The 24,044-nt window shown below is 38.9% G+C and overlaps 1 protein-coding gene across 1 annotated transcript in view; it reads left to right on the top strand.

Moving 5' to 3' along the window:
• The window catches only part of EXOC2 (exocyst complex component 2), a gene marked incomplete at both ends in the record, with an annotated part of 142,375 nt that overhangs the window by 78,480 nt on the left and 39,851 nt on the right, over positions 1-24,044 (top strand). The window contains 6 exons of the mRNA XM_084228084.1: positions 327-407; positions 786-845; positions 1,666-1,727; positions 3,483-3,549; positions 5,175-5,291; positions 13,118-13,259. Coding sequence (XP_084084210.1) covers positions 327-407; positions 786-845; positions 1,666-1,727; positions 3,483-3,549; positions 5,175-5,291; positions 13,118-13,259 — 529 coding nt within the window. The remainder of the gene's footprint in view (positions 1-326; positions 408-785; positions 846-1,665; positions 1,728-3,482; positions 3,550-5,174; positions 5,292-13,117; positions 13,260-24,044) is intronic.

The raw sequence follows: 24,044 nt of genomic DNA, 5'->3' as shown, positions 1-24,044 counted from the left end.
GTTTTAATGGAAACCTTGTGAGGTCTGCCCTCTGCGTCATTTGCCTCTCGCATGAGTAGCATATCAAAGGGAAATTAGACATATGCCTGATCTCTGTTCCAGTTGACTTAGATGTACTTTGGAGCCTCCGCGTTCACCCATGTATAAATATCAAGTGCTAAACAAGTACATGACCTAAATCTGGAGATCATTTGGCAGATGATTTGCATCCACGTTCCCACCCATAAATCTGGGTAACAGAGAGTTCGGGGCCATCTCTGTTTGTTAAATGTCTTTACAGCCAAAATTTGTTTTTGGATGCTGAGACATGTTTTCTTTCCCTGCAGCCCTGTCAGTTTGAGCAGTGTATCGTCCATGCTCTGCAGTCACTCAAGGGAGTACTGGAGTGCAAGCCTGGGGAAGCCAGTGTAAGTTCCCCATCACCTCTCCCAGTTCAGCATTGCCCAGGGAACCCCAACTGCTGACTCACCTTACTTCACTTTACCATGGAGGCTGTTGATTTCTGGTTCCATAAATACAAACATGAGCGTGAGGGTGGTGGGTCAGGAACTTGTACGTTAACACGTTATCTGCCTGGGAATCCTCTGGCTTGGGTGTTGTAGGTTGGCAGCAGGCCCAAGCCCCAGCCAAGGACCAAACCCGCACTCCTGTCCCTTCCCAGAGAAAGGTTACCCAGCCCTGGAAACAATTTTCCATGGGCCAGCTGCGTAGATTGAACTTCATAAACAAAAAGTTTTATTTTCTCCCCTAAGTCCAACAATTTCCATCAAAATTCTTCTCTGCAGGTCTTTCAGCAAGCTAAGACACAGGAGGAAGTTTGCCAACTGAGCATAAATATCATGCAGGTAATATTTGAAAATAAGGATGGCCTGAAGCTTGAAATAATGCAAATTATTAGTCAATGCCCTATTACTTTATTTATGATATACATATAAACGTAGATTAAATATGGACTCTTTTCTCATCTTCTCTGAGCCCATAATGGTTTATGGTAACTAAGGCAACAAAATAATGTGCAAAGCAAGGTTGATCCCAACTTATGTCAGGAGTACCTCAATATTTCACTTACATCAATGCTCCCCATTGCTGTGCTCTCGTGATATTTTATGTGTATTTCTGTTAAAGCACAGAGCAAATGACACTATCAGATTCTGTGACTGTGACCAGTGCTGTGTGGGCACAGGGAGGTGAGCATGTGAGTGAGTAAAGGAGAAAAAAGAAAAGGTCTTTTCCTTAAAATATATTCAAGAACTTAATAATTGACCAAAACATTGGTGCTTTCAATTTTTCTCTCACGCATTATATAGCAGGCCTTTGAATCGCTGTTGCATTCAGTGCTGTTTTGGTGTAATGTTGATGAGGGGAAAAGAAAACCCTAACTGACCTTAAAGTTATTTGAGTACCTGCTTTCCTTATACAGACTTGAAATCGCAGTTTCCAGGAACATGTCAGTGACATTGAGGGCTTATGTACATGGGCAAGATGTATATTCTTATTCTGTCACCATTGAGAAATGCACATACACTCATGCATGTGTATGTACATACATATGTGCATGCCATGTATAGGGTATATAGTTCTGTCTTCTGTTTGCATAAAATAATTTTTAATGTCCTAATAGATGCCTACCTAAGAGTCCATAGCACTGAAATTTCTTCCTTTTAGGTTTTTATATACTGTCTGGAACAGTTGAGCACCAAGCCTGATGCAGATATAGATACTACACAGTAAGTAAAGCTGGAATTTATCTCATTGCTGCATTAGAAGAATTAAAAATAGACGCTGATGTTCCATATTTGGTCTTATTTCCTAAGAAAGCTTGTTCATATTACATTTTTACATACTTGATCTGTAGGTTTTGTGTAATTTTTCTACCTCCTGAAGGCATATTAACATGCAAATTAACACATGATTAGCTTACTTATTATCCAAGGGAACAAGTTTTATAACAATGGAATAGAAAATTAAAAGATAGGGGGCCTCCCTGGTGGCATTAGGGGTTAAGTTTCAGCACTATCAAGGCTTCCTGATCCCCAACCAGTAAGCTAATCCACACACGGAGCAGCAAACCTCCCTTGTCTCTCCTGTAGCTCCCCTCAGCAGTGTAGTTCAGTTGATCTGCCTGTTCTGCTCCCAACTCTATCTCTGGTGAATCCTCTCACCTCCCACACCTCTGGCCTGCACCCCAACTCTTCTACGCAAAATAAGAAAGAAAGAAAATTAAAATACGTAATTCCTCATTAGTAACGTTTACTATTCTGGTGTTAGGGGGCTATACCAATACTCTTATTAGTTCTGTTAGCAGAGTTAAGTCTGGCATAGGCTTACATTATTTGAATTTCACAGGACACATCTTGATTCTTGATGTTTGCAAATCCATTTTATAATGTTCTTTTACACGGTTCTATAGAACTTCCTTTAAAAATCTGTATTTTTCTGAATGATTTTTGGCATCTTCCATGCATCTAAGATTGATGCTCTGACACAAATAATGCTGAAATAAAGTCCTCACGGCTTTAAGAGGCAACTTGAGAACTTTTCCATGTTTGTCTAATTTCAGGTATTGGTCTTGCTCCCCAGTATATAAGTGTCTATGACTGTCAGCTTTAATTTGTCTAGTTCTTCTTTAATTTGGTTTTTTGTGTTTAATTCATTAATGTACCAGGAACTTATGTTGTTAATCCTGTTAACAACAACTAAGTGTTCCCTTCCTTATTGTTTTGTTGCAATTTCTGTTTTAAACATCTAGTTCTAATAAATAAGATAATATGTTTCTAAACCTTTCTTCTTTTTATTCACGTATTTTATGTCAGTTTGTGCTTTTTATTGTGTGTGTCCATTAAATCTTTAATTTATTTTTTTAAATTATCATTCATTTATGTTTTAATGTTTTTCAGTTTGGTATCCAGTATTGCTTCTCTACTTTGAAATTTTATCTTATTTTTCATCTATTTAGTCTTTCTTATGAATTCTAAAATCAGTTGGTCAGATTTAAAGAAAATAATTCCTGCTAAGTGTTTCTGTTATATGATTCTGTTATATCTGTAAGTTCTATCTAGCCGATAGCTAGATATCTATATCTAATTTTATATCCTGGTCACTTGTGGTTTACCTACTCATTTCTTAACTTGACTATGTTTACCACTGAAGTGAGTTTGTAAAGTCTTCCTGCACATTCTAATATTTCAACTATGTGAATGGATATACCTGTGAATTAAATCATTGAGTATTTTTCACTGTTGGTGATTTGTTTTTGAATTTAATGAAGTCAATGTTGGAAAGACCCAAAAAGCAAAGTTCATTTGGTCCTTCTGAGTAGACAGACCATAGTATCTACTTTGAGCTGTTCCATGTTAAATGTAAAATACATAGTTATGCGATTTTTGACCAAAAGATTTTATAGTTAAATTTACCTAGGGTTCATTGCATTTTTTATTTTGATGCTTAACTGTAACTGTTCTCTTCCTTGCTTCTCTCTGTAGTCTTTCCGTAGATGTTTCTTCTCCCGACTTGTTTGGAAGTATTCATGAAGACTTCACTTTAACTTCTGTAAGTGCGATGGTAATTAAGGTGATACCTAGAGAGTAAAACACCGTTTTTAAAATAATTTCATAACTATTTCCTAAATAAATCTAAATTACTTTGTTCCTGCATTGCTGTTCGATAGCATACTACTATGCACATTGTATCTTTATTATATTTTGTGAAAATTTTAATGAAAATATAATTTCATATATATACCATGCTTAAAAACCTTTTGTTTAAAGTTTGCAACTTAAGTAGCTTATGTGGTCTTGCATCATGCAGGTTCCTGAGTGTGATATAGGTGCCCTGGGGATTCCCTGATGAGTAGAAGTTAGAGAAGAAACAAAGGACAGTCCTGCTTCCTCCTTAACCAGAGATGCTCTGTCTTCCTTTTTTTCATGTCTAGAAGTTCCCTAATAGCATTATTTAAATTGCAGGTTTCTATGGTGAAAACGCCCACCAAATTTACCTTTTTTATATACACATATATATACTTTTTTAAACACATTTAGGGATGATTCATACACATGCTTTGTCACAGGTATAATTTCATTGATCAAAATCCAAGCTCCAACTGTGGACTATGACAAAGCTATAAGAAAAGATGAAATATGACCATTTCAACAATGGAGGGGGTTTGAGAATTATATGCAGCAAAGCATGTCAGAACAATATAAACAAATACTGTGCATTCATATAATAGACAAAAGAGTAGTGAAATTATTGGCAGTGTTTGGCCACTTAGTTCAAGGAGTACGGCTCATCTTCAGTCCGTGTACTTTGAAGGACAGAGGCCTGTTCATCTCCACATTTATGATGTCAGCTTTAGGATACATTAGTCTGATCATATACAAAACAGTGAGAAAATATGGTTGTGAGTTTTTCCTGGAGAGTGGTTTTTACTGTAGTTTTTAGTCACGAGACCTTCAATTGAGGCCCTAAATTAGTCACGGCTGTTCTGGAGAAGACACCCTCACACCTGAGGAGATAGAGAGCCAAGCCACAGGAGCAGCAGCAGACGCCATTCGCAGAATCCTCATGGCCAAATAGTTCCTCAGAACTGTGAAGGGATGTTGTACTCCCTGGTCGGGGATTTGGAAATGTTGATAAGAAAATCTCTGTCGGGGACTTGACGTGACTTGGACCTTGAGGAGACATAGTGTGAGGTTCTGCCCTCCCATGGCTGATGCTGAGTCCTCCTCCAGAAGAGAGAGACAGTTTCCAATAAAACTTACGGGCGGCCAGGGTGTTTTGAAGAAACTTGTCAAGTTATGAACAATTTGTTGGTTTTTCTAAGCATGTCTGCATTAGTGGTAGCTCTTCAGAAATTGTCATTTCTATAGGGTTTTTTGGTAAACAGAGTATTAGTAGACTCACCAGTAAGCAGCAGCCCTTTCATCAGAACTCAGCTGACCCGACTGTCCCAGGTTACTGCCTCTGTCCTTCCATGTGGCATTCACTGAGCCTAGGACTCTAGAATTGTCTTCTGTCTCTCTCCCTTTTGATAGTGCAGAAGCAGCAGCCAAGAAAAAGGAAGTACTGAATACTGATCCTGAACATCGGATTATAATTAAATTTAATAGATTATCTGTCATAGCCTCAATATGTCCCAATAAATGTAATTTTCTACATATATGTTTTGCTTTCAGGAACAGCGACTTTTGATCGTCCTGAGCAATTGCTGCTATCTGGAACGTCACACCTTCCTCAACATAGCAGAGCATTTTGAAAAGCACGACTTCCAGGGCATAGAGAAAATAACCCAGGTGCTTAAATGACTTCAGACTTCTTTCCTTAGCACCCGCTTTCTTTTGCTTTCCTATACTTTCCCTCTCTGCTTCCCCCTGACACCCATATCCCTTCCCTGTCATCACCCATTTGTCTTTGAATGATCCTTCATCCTTCTCATAATTCATCTTGAATCCTGAATGTAATATTCTCGTCTCTTGATCAGAGCTTTCTCAAGGTCAAAATTGCTGTCCACCTCATTTGTACAGTATCAGCCCGCACTCTAGATCATAACAGTGTTGTAAAGCAGTGTTGTTTCAATAAAAAAAAAAAAAATTCAATATAAAAACTGAGGAAAGAGGCCTCCTTGATGGTCTAAGGATTATGTCTCAGTGCTGTCACCACTACAGCCTGAGTTCAGTCCCCAGCCAGGGAGCTGGCCCACACAGGGCAGAGCAGACCTCTCCTGTCTCCCCACTGCTCCCTTCAGCAGTGTATTTCAGTGGATCCGCCTGTTCTGCTCCCTACTCTGTCTCTGGTGAATCCCCTCAGCCCCCTGCACTTCTGGCCTACACCCCAGTTCTTTTATACTTAAATAAATCTTTTTTTTAAAGATTTATTTATGCATAGAAGAACTAGGGTACAGGCCAGAGCTGTGGGGGTTGAGAGGATTCACCAGAGACAGAGTGGGGCACAGAACAGGAAGATTGACTGAAATACACTGCTGAGGGGAGCAGCGGGTGAGTCAGGGGAGGTCTGCTGTGTCATGTGGGTAGCTCCCTGGGCAGGGATCTAACTGTGCTGCAGTGACTGCAGATAGCTTCATAGGTTGCATCTTAACCCCTTGTGCCACCAGGGAAGCCCTGCTTAAATAAATCTTTTCAAAAAAAATTGAGAAAAGAAAATGAGAAAGGCATCAAATCCCTATCTTTAAGAATCACCTCAGATTTGGCTCCTTTTAGGTTTAACTTTTACTTGTCGCAGGAACACACTCCCTAGGTCCACAGAGAAGCCTCTTCCTGCTTCTTCACACCTCTTCTTCTCTCTGTTTCCAGGTGACCACGTGATCCTTTTTGCTTTACTATTTAGGCCTGCCCCATAGGTGTTTGTGTGTGCAGATGAACACGTGTGCGCGCACGCGCACATACACACACACACACACACACACACACAGGCTAATAGCAACTGTAGGCTGCTTAATACCTTACATGAAAAATACTTTCTCCCCATTGATCATCCAGTCCTGAATGTAGCTGGGCAAACATGAGTTAGAAATCCATGGGGTTTTTAAAACTTTTAAAACTTCATACTTTGTTGTTAATATTATTTCAAGTAAGCAGGAAAGGAAGACATGAAGCACCCTTGTCACCGAAGGTTCCTCAGCTCCTGGGCAAAGGTTTATCAGATTTCTCAGTAAAACTACGCCAGAACCACTTTTTAATGTCAGTACAGTTTTCTCAGTGCAAGGAAGGAAGATAATGATCTTGCTAATCTTATAGCCAAAAAAGTACTGTTGATGGATTGCATGCTTTTTACAAGTGATGGTTCCAGTTCATGAACTTGATGAGGGTTATTTTCAAAGAATGAAGGTGCCCAAGTGGGTGGCTTGTCTTGTTTTCCTGCCTTTTTGTAAAGATTAATCATCCTGATGAGAAATGTTGTGACTTGAGGCCAGAGGGCCAAATGTTGAATATATTTCCAGAAATTTCTGCATTGCAAAAGTTCAAAGGGCTATCTTGCAGTAAGATGGTAGCATTTGTAGAGAACAGACATTTTTATTTTTCTGGACACCCCAATCATGGCCTATATGTACTTATTGGAGAATTTTTTATAATATATGAAATGGTTAGCAATTGCCTATAACAGAAGCAGTAAGTTTGGTTTTCACGGTCTTAGGTAGGAATTAAAAGTCTTTTGCTCTGTTTATATCATTGAGAAGCAGTGAACTTGGCATACATGTAGGTTTTGTTTTCCTTCCAAGTCTTTGTCCAGATCATTGCTAGACCAAGGTAATGTAATGGATTTGGGAGGTACAGCTTGGAACAAATGTTGGGCTATTGTGCCCACTCAAAATTTGGAATTTTTTAAATGAACCACTGAACACTTTAAAATTATTTGGTTTTGTAGTGTATAATTGATGGGAAATTGCCTGCAGATCACACTGATCTTAAGCATTTTGACTCTTATTGCTGTTTATAATGTTTTGATTTGATAGGTGAAAATACTCTGTCATGGTATTTTAATCTGTGTGCCTTTCCCAACTTGGTTTGTTACTACTTTTTCAGGTGTTCACTGACTGGTTATAATCTAGAAGCGTTCATTGCAAAGGTACCAGGAAGGGCTAAGGAAATGCAGTTTTCCGTTTTTAAGTTTGCAGACTAAACTTGCCACCAGTCATTAATTCTTTGAGCCTTTTGAAAAGGGAAAACCAGAGTTGTACTGTTAATAAATGTTAACATATAATTTCATTGTGGTAGCTGTAACTATATAATTCCAAGAATTTTTTTCTTTTGGCATATATATATAAAATGCTATTTTAACCCATTCCCAGTATTTAAAAAGCAAACATTTCATTTAGAATTTGTGTAATTGTAGATTCTTGGCTCTGTAGTCATTAAGTAAGTCTGTCATCAAATTCTTGATTGAGGTTTTATTTTAAGCCCTTGAATTTCTCTCAGAAATTCCAACATGGGGTTGGGTAGAGGCAGGTTTTGTTTTTTGTTTTTTTTTTTTAAATATGTCCAGGGAAGCTCCTTTACATAAGCACTCAATTTCAAAGATTTTTTCTAGTCACTTGAACCATATGTACTATATTTTATGCTTTTATTTTTATCTTAAATATTACGTATATTTGCTAAATTTCATTTGAAACCATTTAAATTTATTAGATGTGAATGACAGTAGCCTTGTACCCTTGCTGCATTACCTCTTTATGTTTGTCTTACTTCCCCCATCTCTTATAATATAAATTAACTGAATTTTGTTTAGAGGTTTGTTTTTTTTTAATTATTTATTTATTTATACACGAACCGGGGTATAGGCCAGATCACGGGAGGGTGAGAGAATTCACCAGAGACAGAGCAGGGAACAGAACAGCCAGACTGACGAAATACACTGCTGAGGGGAGCAGTGGACGAGACAGGAGAGGTCTGCTGCGCCATGTGGGACCCTCACTGGCGGCTGGGATCAGAACTGGTGCTGCAGAGGCTGAGCACAGCTTCACAGCGCAGCGCTCAACTGCCTGCGCCACCAGGGGAGGCCCTAGAGTTGGTTTTTATATAACCAATTAGTTGTAAATTAATTCATTCTGGAGCTTAAGGTTTTATACATAAGAATTAGAAGCTGGTGAAGTGTTTCCCGACAGCCTAAATACTGACCTTAATTTTTTTTTTTTGACCTTAATTTTTGGCAAAGAAAGTGTACAATATCACATATATGTGGAATCATAAAAACAAACAAATCAAATCCATAGAAACAGAGAACAGATTAGGTGGTTGAGGTGGGGGAGAATGGGGAGGGTGGGTGAAATGGGATAAGGAGATCAAAATACAAACTTCCTATTATAAAATAAACAAGTCTCAGGTGAGCACTCTACCTCCTGGCAATGACAGCTTTAACACTGTATTGCACATTTGAAAGAGGCTTGAAAGAGGAGAGTAGATCTCAGAAGTCCTTATCACAAGAAAAAATACTCTTTTGTGGTGACAATGGATGGGGACAGATGTAACCAGCCAGGCATAGATAGATTAATTCAGCAGGTACATCTATTTCAAATTTACATAATTCTTGAATTGGCTTTTTTTTTTTTTTTTTTTTAAACAAAGTCGGCCTGTTTTCATTGGAGGCATCTATTCGGGAACCATTTTAGTCTCCATAACATTCTCTTTTTGCTTCCCTAAGAGCCATAGCCTCTGAACGTACCATTTTATGTTTTCCTGTCTTTCGGCCCTACCTGTCTCTGACTTCCGTATAGACAGGGACTTTTTCCATCTAGCTCCCATTCATTGCTCTCAGTCAGTGCTTCCATGCTGGATGCCCTCCTCCTCCTCGCATCTCAAGTGGGTCAGGCTGGTGAGGTTAACATCTGTCCTCATCTGGTGTCCAAGTGCATCAGCGAAAAAAGGGCATTTGGGATGATAATAATAATAATAATATAATAATAACAATAGCTATTAGCATTTACTCTACTCTGTTAATGTGCTACACAGTTTCATAAGTTGTCTGTTTAAATTCTACCAGCAAGGGCCACCCTGGTTGCCTAGAGGTTAAGTCTCAGCACTGTCACCTATAAAGCCTGAGTTTGATCCCCAGCCAGAGAGCTAAACCCACACATGGCACAGCAGACCTCTCCTGTCTCTCCTGCTGCTCCCTCAGCAGTGTATTTCAGTCAGACCACCTGTTCTGTTCCCCACTCTGTCTCCGGTGAATCCTCTCACCCCTGTACCTCTGGCCTACACCCCACTTCTTCTACTAATAAGAATTAATAAAAGAAAATCTTTTTTGAAGAATGACATTGAAATTTATAGAACAATTATTGATGAAATTCATATGGAATCACCAAAAACCCCGAATAGCCTAAGCTCTCCTGAAAAAAAAAGAAGGGAATGGAGGCATCACACTCCCAGACTTAAAACTATACTACAAAGTCATAATCATCAAAACTGCGCGGTATTTGGAACAAGAACAGACACATAGACCAATGGAATCGAATAGAAAATCCAGAAATAAACCCACAGATTTATGGTCAACTAATCTTTGACAAAGGAGCAAAGAATATGCATTGGAGCAAAGAAAGTTTGTTCAATAAATGGTGCTGGGAAAACTGGGTCGCTACATGCAAAAGAATGAAGCTTGACTACTACCTCACACCATACACAAAAACCAACTCAAAATGGATTAAAGAACTAGACATAAGACCTGAAACCATTAAATACATAGAAGGAAATATAGGCGAAACACTATGTGATATGCACATCAAAGACATCTTTACAGACACATCACCCAAAGCAGTGATAGTGAAGGCAAAGATCAACAGCTGGGACTACATCAAATTAAAGAGCTTCTGCACAGCAAAAGAGACAATAACCAAAACAAAGAGAAACCCCACCGACTGGGAGAACGTTTTTGCACACAACACTAACGATAAAGGACTGATCACAAAAATCTGCAAAAAGCTGATGAGACTCAACAACAACAAAGAAAATAATCCAGTCAAAAAATGGGCAGAAGAGCTAAAAAGAAACTTCTCTGAAGAGGAAATGCAAATGGCCAACAGGCATATGAAAAAATGTTCAACATCACTTGTCATCAGGGAAATGCAAATCAAAACTACCATGAGATACCATCTTACACCAGTGAGAATGGCACATATTAAAAAAAACTAGCAACAACAAATGTTGGCGAGGGTGTGGAGAAAAAGGAAGTCTCCTGCACTGTTGGTGGGAGTGCAAACTGGTCCAACCACTATGGAGAGCTGTGTGGAGATTTCTTGACCTACTAAACATAGAGCTTCCATAGGATCCAGCAATTCCACTCCTAGGTATTTACCCAAAGGACACAGAAACATCAATTCCAAAGAGCACCCGCACCCCTATGTTTATAGCAGCACTGTTTGCAATAGCTAAGCTTTGGAAACAACCCAAATGCCCAAAAACAGATGACTGGAACAAGAAGATGTGGTACATATACACCATGGAATATTACTCAGCATTCAAAAAAGATAAACACATGCAATTTGCAGCAACATGGATGGCGCTAGAAGGGATCATGCTCAGCGAAATAAGCCAGAAAGAAAAAGAAAAATACCGGATGTTCTCACTCATAGCAGGAATCTAGAAAACTTAAATAAGGGACCAGGAAAAAGAATAACTATAAGAAAGTAAAAATCAAAATCAACAAACAACTATGAACCAGAGACACTCTATGAGGGGTGGGTGGCGAGGAGGGGAGGGATTGGGGTCCAAATAAGGGGGTTGCAATTGTATGGGGAATATAAAAATAAAATTTATATTAAAAAAAGAAAACAGAACAAAAAAACAAAAAAAAGGAAAGTCTTTTTAAAAATGCCTTGATTTAAAAAAACATTAATTCTAATAATAAGTAAATTCTCCCAGCAAAACTTAAGACGCAAGTGCTCTTGACTTTAACCCTACATTGTCATTGTCACGTGAACTCCACCACACTCTTTCCCTATTTCCTTCAACCTTTCTTAACCTTTTTTTTTCCATTACAGTAAAACACATGACTCTTCCGTGTGCAAATTGGTGGCTTTCTCCAAAGAGCTGTGTTCACACCCATCAGGATACAAGACATTTCCCTTGGGTCCCACCCTAGACAGTTGGTACCTCTCCCCTCCGGTCAGCCTGTTCTTGAACATCCTGTAAAGTGGACTCATATAGCTTCATTTGCCCATCACCAGATAGCAATAATTATTTTTTTAAAAAAGATTTATTTATTTTTACAAGAACTGGGGTACAGGCCAGAGGCACGGGAGGGCGAGAGAATTCACCAGAAAAAAGAGTCGGGAGAAGAACAGGCAGACCGACCAAAAACACTGCTGAGGGGAGCAGCAGGTGAGACAGAAGAGGTCTGCCATGTGGTTATCTCCCTGACTGGCTGAGAATTGAACCCTCACTACAGAGGCTGTGGACAGCTTCACAGCGCTGCGCTCAACCCACTGTGCCACCGGGGAGGCCCCGATGGCAATAATTATAGTAGTATCATATTTCCAGGAAAAATCTCAAAACATGCACCACAGAGCCTTTTGTGTCTGACTTCTTGTTGCTTCCACTTAATCATCTTTGGAGATCCAAATTGTATGTTTCCCAGTCATTTGTTTCTCTTATTGCTAAGCTGGGCAACCAAATTTGTTTCATCTTTCTCATGGTAATAGCTGCCTGTTAACATTTTTATATGGGAGTGGTCTTACATGGAAGTGGTCGTGTTCCTATTAGACATTGATTCTTTTTGGAAACCACTGAGTGGTTTCCCATTTTAGGCTGTTAGGGATAAGGCTGTTGTGAACCTTGCTGTAAAAGTCTCCTTGTGGACATTTGTATATATGTGATTGTGTGAATGTGTGTAAGGCATATATGATACACATATATAAAATATATATCTATATCTTGTCTTGGATTTGCTGGTCATGAGGTAGTCTGAATGCTGTTCCAAAGGGTCATCCCACAAGCACCAGCTATGTCCCAGTGTCCCATGTCTCGTTGACTTTGTGCAATGTCATCATCATTCTTTTTCATTATGGCCAATCTTGCTGTTTTAATTGGCTTCTATAAATAGTGACATCAAGTACCTTTTTTTGTGCATTCAGATATCTTCTTTGTTGAAGCGCCTGTTCAATTTTTTTGGCTTATTTTTCAGTTGGGTTGTTCTCCTTTTTATTAGTGAGGGACTTTCAGAAAACTGTGTAAGTCAGATATGTGGCTAGCATTTTGTGTTTATAATGGTGTCCTTTAATTAGAGATGTTTCATCTCAATGAGACCCAATTTGTCACCTTTTCAAAATGTTTCATGCCTCTCATGCTGTTAGTCTTACGAGCTGGTGCTTATGTTCCCTTCAGTTCTCACTTCCAGTAGAATCTCACACTCGTGTGTGTGTGTGTGTGTGTGTGTGTGTGTATAAGTGTGAAGGTGAGCAGTAGACCACAGTGGGGAGTAACTCTTATCATGCTAAATAACTGTGCTGAGAGTGGTCTTTAAATAAAAATAAATAAGGTGAAAATCAAGTTTTTATAGGAAAATTGATAAACACTTTTAACATACAGTGAAGTATTCGTTATTTATTTTGTTTTACTTTTCCTTTCTCCCTCAAATGGACAACTCGTAACTCTGCTTTATGATGTGTCTCCAGGTCAGCATGGCCTCACTAAAGGAATTAGACCAAAGACTCTTTGAAAATTACATTGAGTTGAAAGCAGATCCCATCGTCGGCTCCTTAGAACCTGGCATCTACGCGGGCTATTTTGATTGGAAAGACTGCCTGCCTCCAACAGGTAAAACTTTTCATGTTCCTGGAATCGAATGCATCTAGAGCAACAAATATGCATCTGCTGTTGTCAATTTATGTATTCTTAAAGCACATTTCTTTTTATTCACATTTTTCTCATATTTACTGAGGGACTCATCTAATTTTAACTTTTTATTACCTTAGACACAATTTTTTTTTTTAACAATTTAAGACTAGGCGCACTTTTTTATTAATACTTAGTGGCTTAAAGTTGCTCCTAAACTCCAGAGAAGTAATTGCACATTATAAAATTGATCGCTTTAGTAACGCATGCATGCTTCCTGTGATACTCGTTGATTGCATAGTTGTAATAGACTGACAATGAATGACAGTTTTCTGCAATGACCTTGTTACTGTCATCAAAAAATTCACTGAAGAAATCTGGTCACTTCTGCATAAGACCTAATTATTGATGCTGAAAATGTGAACGACAGAAGGAAAACGTGTGGGAGTCAGATTATTATAGTAATTTAGCAAAGAAAATTGAACCACAGAAGGATAACTGACACAGTTCCAGTATTATCTTTGTGATATCAAATGAAAGTCAGTTAAATCACTTCATAATATATATTTAAAAACTATTGCTTTCTGAATCAGGTAAACCCTTTGATTGATCAAATACCACTTCTTTGTATGAAGGAGTATGGCCCACATAAAACCAAGCTGCCTATTAACATTTTTATGTGGGAGTGGCCTTACATGGAAATGGTTGTGTTCCTCTTAGGCATGGATTCTTTTTTGGAGACACACACACGTATCTATGTAGAGGTACATTGTTAACAGCATTCATCTGCATTCTTTTGCCTAAATCTATTGTTTTCATTGTGTAATGCTTTCCTTAAATCATGATAAATATTTTTCTCCTTAAGCACCTTTTTTTCCAAATTCCTTTTTCTTACTGAATTAGCATTGCACAGTCACACTGTATAAGTTCCAGGTATGCATTGTCAATCCTGTCATAATTATTTTTATAGAGCAGTACTACATGAATACTACATGAAATTCACCCCTAAAAGTACAGTTCTGTCCTTCACTGTATAATTGAGCCCTTTTACCCTCTGTCCTCATTTCCCTCACCTTTTCTGTGTGGTGGCCCCTAGTTTGGTCTCATAGCCTTGAAGTTCATTTTGTTTTATTTGTTCACTCACTGTTTTGTTTCTTTATGCACCATGAGTGAAATCACACACACTCTGCTTTCCAGAACGTCTTCCGCCTCACCTTGGGAGGCACATAGGAGAACTCTCATCCCTAATCTCTAGCCTACCTTTTTCCTGTGTGCAGTTCTGCAGCATGTTTGCAGTGTGTGTGTGTGTATGTATGTGTATACGTGTGCATATATGTGTATGTGTATGCATGTAGATGTGTCTGTATGTCTTTTTTCCTGTTTGGTGGAACTTTTTAAACCAAGATGTGAATAGAATCCTGTCATATATCGCCAGACTTCAAATTAATTATTTTTATAGAGCAGTGACTGTGAAAGGTTCAGAATTCCAAGCGCAGACATAAGAAGTGGGTTCAGCAAAATCTTATTCTCTGCCTGGGTAACAGTGGTCATGCTCAGACGCTGCCCCAGAGGGTGATCAGCACTCCGCTGGTGGTCAGTTTTCCAGCTCTTTCGAGTCACCACCCTGTCCTGTTTTCCTGATCATGGGGATCTAAACAGCTAGAGCTCAGCCCTGGTGACCAGCCTGATCACTGCATCCCCCTTCTGTCCATGATGGCTGGCGAGCTGCTTGCAGGAGCTACTTTGCTTCTCATTTGGTCCCTCCCTTGTCTATAACTTGTGGAAAAAGAAAGGCCCGGCCCTTGCTGTACCAGACTTTTGTGGAAATGGTCTACTAAACCCATGTATCAAAAATAAAGGCATAGAGGGCCTCCCTGGTGGCGCAAGGGGTTAAGCACAGAACTATGAAGCAAGTGGCACATGTCAGTGCATTGACAGTGACTGATTTATAGTCCTGCTTAAGATTCCAGAAACACTTAGAAGCTAATGGTGTTCGTTTCATTTTTATAAAGTGTGTTTAGTTGGTTCCTTGTGTAGTTTCGGCTATATAATCACTAACTGAACCTTAGTCCTGCATAGTCATATAGCGATTTGTAGTTTGTTTAAAGTTGACTTAAGTTGAGACCTCGTGTAAAGCGAATAGCCAAAATAATTTGACTGTTAGTCTTCTCAGGCAAACTCAATGAACAGTATTAGTGTTATCTTCAACAGTTTTTATCTCTAAAAGCTGAACTTTGCAAATCATATGGGTAACCGATTACTTATTGCTGTGGTTAGCAATAAATTTGGTTTCTGACATTGTATGTAGTAATTTTTAAAAAATAGTCCAGTTGATTAGTTTCATGATTCAAGCAGAGATATCCTTTAAAGCCATAGCTGTGCTTTTTTAATCTAACAGTTGAATTTTTAAATTGTTGTCACCTCTTTATTTGTTTATATGTCAGTAAAGACTATTCTGGTTAGTTCTGAGTCACCTAACTGTTCTTATGATTTTAATTTTCCTATTATACATGGTTTTTAAGAGTTCTGATTACTGAACTGATTTTTCATTCAAAATACCTCTATATTATAATTTATTGAAATTACAATGGGAAGGAAAGACATATATGTCATGTATGACATGAATAGGCCTAGCCCCACTGCAGAAACGTTGTCACATAAAGAGTCAATTGCTGATGTCTAGGATGCCTATAATCCAGAGAAGAGCCATTTCCCATCCGTGGATGACATGTCAGCCCACAGGCCCATCATGTCCTCACGTGTGTGAGGAAGACTTGCCTGATGTCTGTTCTCAATGCAGTAAGGTCGGTAGCATATGCTGACAAGTTGGAGAAAGAGCAAACATAAATCTTAAATGGAGGCAAAGGCAGATGACAGGGCTTCTTAATCTGCATTTGCTCTGCACAAGGGAATTTCAGTTTTATTTTAAGATCTCTACCTCTTGGAATCTATCTTTTAGACTCTGTGGCTATCTAACCTCTGAAGGAGCCATGGCACAATTAAGTTGGCTCTTGTATCTTGTAATTTTAAATAATTCATGCTCAGGCCCATTTAGCATTTTGAGAGTATGAGAAAGATATCAGAGAAGGGAGAGAAAGAAAGTGGTGTCTTTGATTTTTCAGAAAATGGAGAATGACCTATCTCAAAGCTTGTGCTGTTCTTTGAAAAAAAATGAACCATTAAAATGCTTATGGGCCTTGACAAAATAATAATTGTCTACGTATGTGTGTATTTATACCCGTGCATGTATTAATATTCACACATTGCTGCACGTAATCAAGTGTACCCATAATAATGTTGTCAGCATTTATCGAGTATGGACTGTGTCAGGCAGAGGGCTTTACCCGACTTTTCTGATTTCATCTTCACAGCAGCAAACCAAGAAACACACTGTATTTTTATCCTCATTTAATAAATGAGGCCACAAGAGGCCATCCTGAGGCCACGTAGCTAGGATGCGGTGGGTGGACTGGGGTCAGGATGAACCCCCCCCCCCCCCGCTTTTGAGAGTGCTACACTGTGGTGCTTAGTGCCTGTGAAAAATGTGTTAGGTGGAAGCAGACACCCTGGTGGAAGAATGGGAACACATCAGGAAATTCGCAAAAGAACTAAAATAGCCAGTATGCTTAAAAAGATGCTAAAACTCATCAGTACTCAAGGAATGTAAATTCAAATAGCATTAAGTTGTCATTTTAAAAATCTCTCCATATTAGAAAATGTTTAAAAGGTTAATAGTTTTTGACAAAGGTGCTAAGAAATGAACTACCCTGTTGTCTTCCAGGAGTATAAATTGGCACAAGGATGTACCAACACATATGCATACATGTTTGTGGATGTGTGTGTGTACAGTTTACTTAGAAATCCTATTTTCAAGAGTTTATCTTAAGGAGAATATCAGACAGATATATATATATATATATATATATATATATACACACACTTAATGTTTACTTAAGCACTTTTAATGTAAGTAATAAATAGAAAAAACAACCTAAATGCCCATTAGTTAATGGGTTAAATAAATTATTTTATACCCAAACAAATAAATACTGTGTATCTTTTATAACACATGAGAGGTACACACAGAGAGAGATTGTCCTTATGTTTGGTAGAAAACATGTTCTTTATTCTCTCATTTATATTTAAAAAGGCATATCATTTATAAACAGCATAGCTTACAATATATAATATGTATGCGTCATGTATAGATGTACCTTGACAATGAGTATAAAATAAAATTTCAGAAAAATTTAGTTTTCATCTAACATTTTGTGCTGTTTGAATATTTACAACAAGAACACATTTTGTATTTTAATTAGAAATGTATTCTTTAAAACTTCTCTGAAGAGGAAATGCAAATGGCCAACAGGCATATGAAAAAATGTTCAACATCACTTGTAATCAGGGAAATGCAAATCAAAACTACCATGAGATACCATCTTACACCAGTGAGAATGGCACATATTAAAAAAAACTAGCAACAACAAATGTTGGCGAGGGTGTGGAGAAAAAGGAACTCTCCTGCACTGTTGGTGGGAGTGCAAACTGGTCCAACCACTATGGAGAGCTGTGTGGAGATTTCTTGACCTATTAAACAAAGAGCTTCCATAGGATCCGGCAATTCCACTCGTAGGTATTTACCCAAAGGACACAGAAACATCAATTCCAAAGAGCACCCGCACCCCTATGTTTATAGCAGCACTGTTTGCAATAGCTAAGCTTTAGAAACAACTCAAATGCCCAAAAATAGATGACTGGATCAAGAAGATGTGGTACATATACACCATGGAATATTACTCAGCGTTCAAAAAAGATAAACACATGCAATTTGCAGTAACATGGATGGCGCTGGAAGGGATCATGCTCAGCGAAATAAGCCAGAAAGAAAAAGAAAAATACCGGATGGTCTCACTCATAGCAGGAATCTAGAAAACTTAAATAAGGGACCAGGAAAAAGAATAACTATAAGAAAGTAAAAATCAAAATCAACAAACAACTATGAACCAGAGACACTCTATGAGGGGTGGGAGGCGGGGAGGGGAGGGATTGGGATCCAAATAAGGGGGCTGCAATTGTATGGGGAATATAAAAATAAAATTTATAGATTAAAAAAGAAGAAAGAAATGTATTCTGTAAAAGATGAAGGACAAGGCCTCCCCTGGTGGTGCAGGCGGTTGAGTGCTACGCTCTATTGCTGTCTGCAACCTCTGCAGTGCTGGTTTCAACCCGGCCGGACAGCAAGGGTCCCACGTGGCACAGCGAACCTCTCCTGTCACACCCGCTGCTTCCCTCAGCAGTCTATTTCATCAGTCTGCCTGTTCTGTTCCCCACTCTGTCTCTGGTGAATCCTCTCACCCTCCCGCGCATCTGGTCTGTACCCTGATTCTTGTATAAATAAATAAATGAATCTTTCAAAAAAAATAAAAGATGAAGGACAGCTCTCAATGCTGTCAGCACACTCATGAGTACAGGAGTAGGTAATGCTGCTGCTGACATAGTTGGTAAATCTGGGCTGCAGCAAACCATGTGATAGTTTTTCCTGAGATGCTTTTGAAATCATTGATGTTGGACTAATTAGAGCCAGAATGTCCTTATGTGAACTAAAGGGGAATCTCTAGTTATTGCATGAAGACTGTTTTAAAAAATATTTAACATTCTATTAACCATTTGAAAATGGAGAAACAACAATTATGTTAGTCAAATTTATGAAGGAAAAAAAACTGAACTCACCTGGCACTGGGTTACACTCATATTCTACTTGCAAAGTTTCTACGGTGCTTTTATGTAAGCCTGTGATCAAAGTACTCTAGTGCTAATGACAGCAGTTGGCCTGCTCTTTGTAGTAGTACTCCCACAGAATCACATAGGCAAGCTTCAGAGGAATTCTGGTTTCCAGAAATGGTGGGAGAACTTGTATCAGACTGATTCTTCCACAATTAAAAATTGTAAACTCTGTACAGATTGTTAAAAATGGTGATTTGACACCCCAGAGAGTCATCGAAAGAAACAGGAACTGGAGAGGATGCTTTAGCCTTTCCGGGAGACAGCCTGTACCAGCCAGGATCTGGGGGGACAACTCCCATAGGGCTACCTCCCATCTGTGGCCCCCTGTGATCACCTCCCCACCAAAAGGCCACAGGCCTGTTTTATGGGGAGTGCAGGCCAGAGGAAGTAGCAGTGCTTGGAAACTGCATTAAAGAAGAAATCAAAAGCACCAGAAATGCTGAATATGTGGATAAATACAGAAAGCAACCTTTGTGGGTTTTTTTTTTTTTTTTTCGGTTTTAAATTTTTTCAGAAAGCAATTATTTCATGTGGAAAAAATATTCTTGTAATTGACTAAATTGAATTCACAGTCAAAAACCTTTCTTTTTAGAAAATCCAAAGTCTGGATGATTTAGCTGGTGCATTCTATGAGAAATAATACCAAATCTACACACGCTTTATCTGAAAATACAGAAGGAGGAAACATGTCCAATCTCATTTTATGAAGCCCACATAATCCCAATTCAGAAATCTGATAAGGGTACAATAAGGAAAGAAAATTACAAACCGGTATCCTCATGGACATTAGGAAGGGAAAAAAAAAATTAAACAAATCAAATAAAGCAGAATTATCCAAGTGAAACATTTAAAAATTAAAGTGAAACATTTAAAAATTAATCATTGTATCAATAGTCTAAAACTGAAAAACTGCATAATCATCTCAACAGATGAAAAGAATGCACTTAGAAAATTCAGCATCCTTTCTTGATAAAAACTCAGCCAACTAGAAATAAAACTTCCTAAACCTGATTTAAAAAAAAAATTGATACAGCTGTTAATGTATATGATAATGAGAAGTGGACTGCTTTTCTTTAAGATTGGAAAGAAGTCATCCAATACTGCACTGGAGGTCCCATCTGTGAGAATAAAGCAAGACAAAAAAGAAAGATTGAAAAAGAAAGCACCCCTCCCCCCCAGAAGGGTTTCCATTCCAAGACAATACTATCAGGTACACAGAAAACCCTCAGGAATCTACAAAATTACTATAACTAATATGTGAATTTATTAAGATCTCATGATACAGAATCAATATACAAAGGTCAGTTGTATTTAAAAGACAATACAGAGCAAAAAATGGAAAATGGACTTTTAAAAATATTTACAGTAATAGCATTAAAACTTATACACAATTTGGAATTAATGGAACAAAAGATATTTCAAATCTCCTTACTGAACTCTGGAAATCACTGCTGAATGAGAACCAAAATAAATGGGGAGATATGGCATCTTTTTCCATTGGAAGACACTTCTCCCAAATCGATCCATAGATTATTGACCCTATGAATACTTTTTAAAGCCATGTAGCAAAGGTAGTGGGGTATCAGCACTCAAACAGACAAATAGAGCTATGAGACAGAATAGAAAATATAAAAATAGACCTGCACCTACCTAGTTAGTCGAAATTTTGACAAAGGCACTATGGAAGAAAGGAAGTCTTCTCAAGAGACATGCTAGAAGAAAAGTAGAGAAATATACGAGCACACATTTCACAAAAGAAGGCATATCCCTGGCCAGTAACAGTGAAGGAATGCCACATGGCTTATCATCAGGGGAGTGCAAATAAAACCACAGTGAGAGAGTACTTTTGGACCTAAGACTGGCTCAAATTAAAGAGACTGACAATACTATGTGTTGACAAGGACATGGAATAGCTGGAACTCGCAGGCAATGCTGGTGACTGTTTCCAGCCACTTTGGGAAAAGTCTATTACAAAATCAAACATAAGTTTACCCATGACCCACTAATTACATTACTAGTACCATCCCAAAAGAAATGAAAAATTAAGTGCACAAATCGACTTGTCTGATGTGTTCATCATAGCTTTATTCACACTAAGCCAGAACTCAAAACAGCCCGAATGTTCATTAAAAGGAGGAGGGGTGGAATCATAGGATGTTCATACAGGTCAGCAGTGTCCAGGCCATGGGGAACTTCTCATCCTTGTTATCAATACCCAGCAGTGTGGAGAGTTCTCAGGCACATTGTGTTTAATTGAAAAAAGCCAAATGCAAGCATCCATTATACAGGATTCCATTTCAGTGATGTTTAAGGACAGACTGATATATAGTGACAGAAACCAGCATGGTAAGGCCCTGAAGTCCTGGCTGGCTGGGCGGTGGTGACTCATAGGAGCAGCATGAGGGAGCTGTCAGGACATGGGAGGAGGAGCGTGCCATGTTGTGATTGTAGATAGTCACCCCCCCTTTCATCAGATCCCCGCAGCTTGTGCACTGAAGAGCTGTCCATTCACAGTATGTGAATTTTACCCAGAAGAAACTTTTTTGTCCTAGAGTAAAAATGGAATTACTAGAAGAGAGTCTGCCAAAATTAAAGTTATCATTGGAACTGTCCAAGGTCAGCTATGGGGGTGACACTTTCACAGCAGAAGAGGTAACAGCTCCATCAGTAACATACTTGAAGTAATCTATCCAGGGAAGTTATTAGTGGTGTGATGCCAAGGGGCATGGCTGTGTGCTGAGTGGGGCAGCGAGGTGCCCGTCCAGGACTGGATTTCCTTTATGAGGAGCTGTGGGTGGAGAGCAGTGTTTCTGACTGTGGAAGGTATACTCACTGCTTGTGGACACAGCATTCCCACAGTTATCTTGGTACAGCCATTGTTCTTTCACTAGGGAAAAACACATTAAGTCTGAAATTAAGCAACTACATAAAACTGCTTTCCAGTTTCGGACCTGAGTCTATGTTTAGGAACCAAAGGGAAACGTCAACTATTTCAGCTCACTTACTTCAGTGCACTTCACTGCTCAGGTACACGCAGCAGCTCAGTGCTACTGAAATGCCCTAGCCATGCCTGAGCGAGCACCATAGAGACTGCTGTAATTAGTAATGCAGGAATCCCTCTGTTTAACTTCATCAACGTCAGGTTCTTTTCCTGTAGCTTTGTTTTCAGTTCATGTTGAAGCATTTAGATAAACTTCACTGCAGCATCTTGTTTCTGAATAGTTTCATGCCCCCACATATACACCACCCCCAAACATTACCTTCTATCAGTAGCACTTTGTTAAAGGCATAAGTTCAGTGGAAAATACAGGTGTTTTTCCATTCCATGCTACAAGGAATTTGCAAAGCTGCATTTCAGTCATAGAAGTTAGTGTTTATCACCAGTAAGATTTTTTAAATACTTTTTATTGCAGTAACATTGCATAATAACATGTTCTAGGTGTGCAGTGATATCAATCAGGATCTAAGTTGGATTTACAGTCTGGAAGTATGCGTGTGTGCGCTTGCGCGTGCGCGCACTCGCAAACCCACACAGACACATTTAGAATTAAAAAGTGACATCAGTATGTCAACCCCTACACTCAAAGTCTGTAAAATATTTCCCTGGAGAAAACAGATATGCTTTTCACAAATTTAGCAAACATTATTAAGTCTGTTACATGCGAGGCCCTCTACCAGTTTACCAAGTTGTTCCAGATAGCAGTTCCTGGTTCTGAGTTTAAAATACAAGCACAGACACTGATGATGTTGCCTAGGAGATGAAATTATTGTGATTCTTACTTATCAGTTAGAAAGCACTCCTCTCCTTCAGTCTGGTGGGTACTAATCAGAAGTTAAATGTATGGGGGACCAGGGCCCTGCACTCAGGTATGCACCCGCCACCTGGTGTTCTTTGTATTCTGGAATATTCATCAGATGAACATTTGCTAGAGTGATGCCTGAGATTATATCTTCACCTGATGATTGTCTGTGTCTGGGGTTCTCCTTTCTTTGTTTGCTTGTTGGCTGTTTGGTGTGTATGTGAGGGCAGGTGTTTTGGTGAAAATTATGGCACCAGGTGGCAAGAAAACTTAAATGTCAAAATAGGTATGTTATGTCTTATGATTTTATATCCATTTATTTTTTTAAAAGAATCTTCTTGGAGCCCTGAGGTGGTTTTTTTGTTTGTTTTTGTTTGTTTTTTTTTTTTCCTTTTCACTTTAAAATCCATTGAGTTATGGGGGAAGGGTAAGAACAACTTTTATGCCTTCACAGATGATGTAATCATGTGTTATTTTCTTTTAAATGATTATTTCTTTGCATTAGGTAAAGAAAATGTATTTCCATGGCCTGGTAAACCTCTCATTTATATTATTAAATCAGCACCTCCCTTTTAAAAATTCTTCTCATCAGTTGTTAAACTTTAAGGATCCTCAGGGAAAAATCTATTTCTGAAATTTTGGGGGAAGTTTATACTGGCACAGGTCAGCCCAGAGCTCTTGGAATATGCTTCTGGATCATGCTTACAGCTTGGGAGTGATGCCCAGGGTGAGACAAGGTGAAAGAGGGCACTTGTACCCCATTAGTGTCTCAGCTTAAGTGGAAGGAAAGAAGGAAAAACACTATTTTAATCTTTGAGGCTGGGGAAATCAATGAATTAAAATCCACTTCCCTGATCAAGTTTCAATCCAGTTGAAGAATAAGATAGGACTTCACAGATGAGATAGATAGCTGGTCCTGGAAAATCTGCTTTAGATGGAAGAGCCAGATGAGTGGCCTCCCTCCAGCCTGGACCCTGGAACGTACCACCAGAGGGAAAGTCTGAGGCCCCCGAGCTTTGTGTCTGTCCTCTTGGGGGCCTGCCCCACCCCAGCCAGGGAGGAGAAGAGATTAGCACGAATCCCTCCACCAGCCCAAAGGTAGACTAAAGGCTGCCCCCCACACCCCGCCACCTTTTTGGGAAACCTCACCCCAGCAAGGGAAGAGGGGGAGTGGGGCAAGAGG

The sequence above is a fragment of the Talpa europaea genome, assembly GCF_964194135.1.
Source record: "Talpa europaea genome assembly, chromosome: 2".
NCBI lineage: Eukaryota > Metazoa > Chordata > Mammalia > Eulipotyphla > Talpidae > Talpa > Talpa europaea.
The sequence above is the reverse complement of the archived record's forward strand: the minus strand, read 5'-3'. Positions and strand labels throughout refer to the sequence as shown.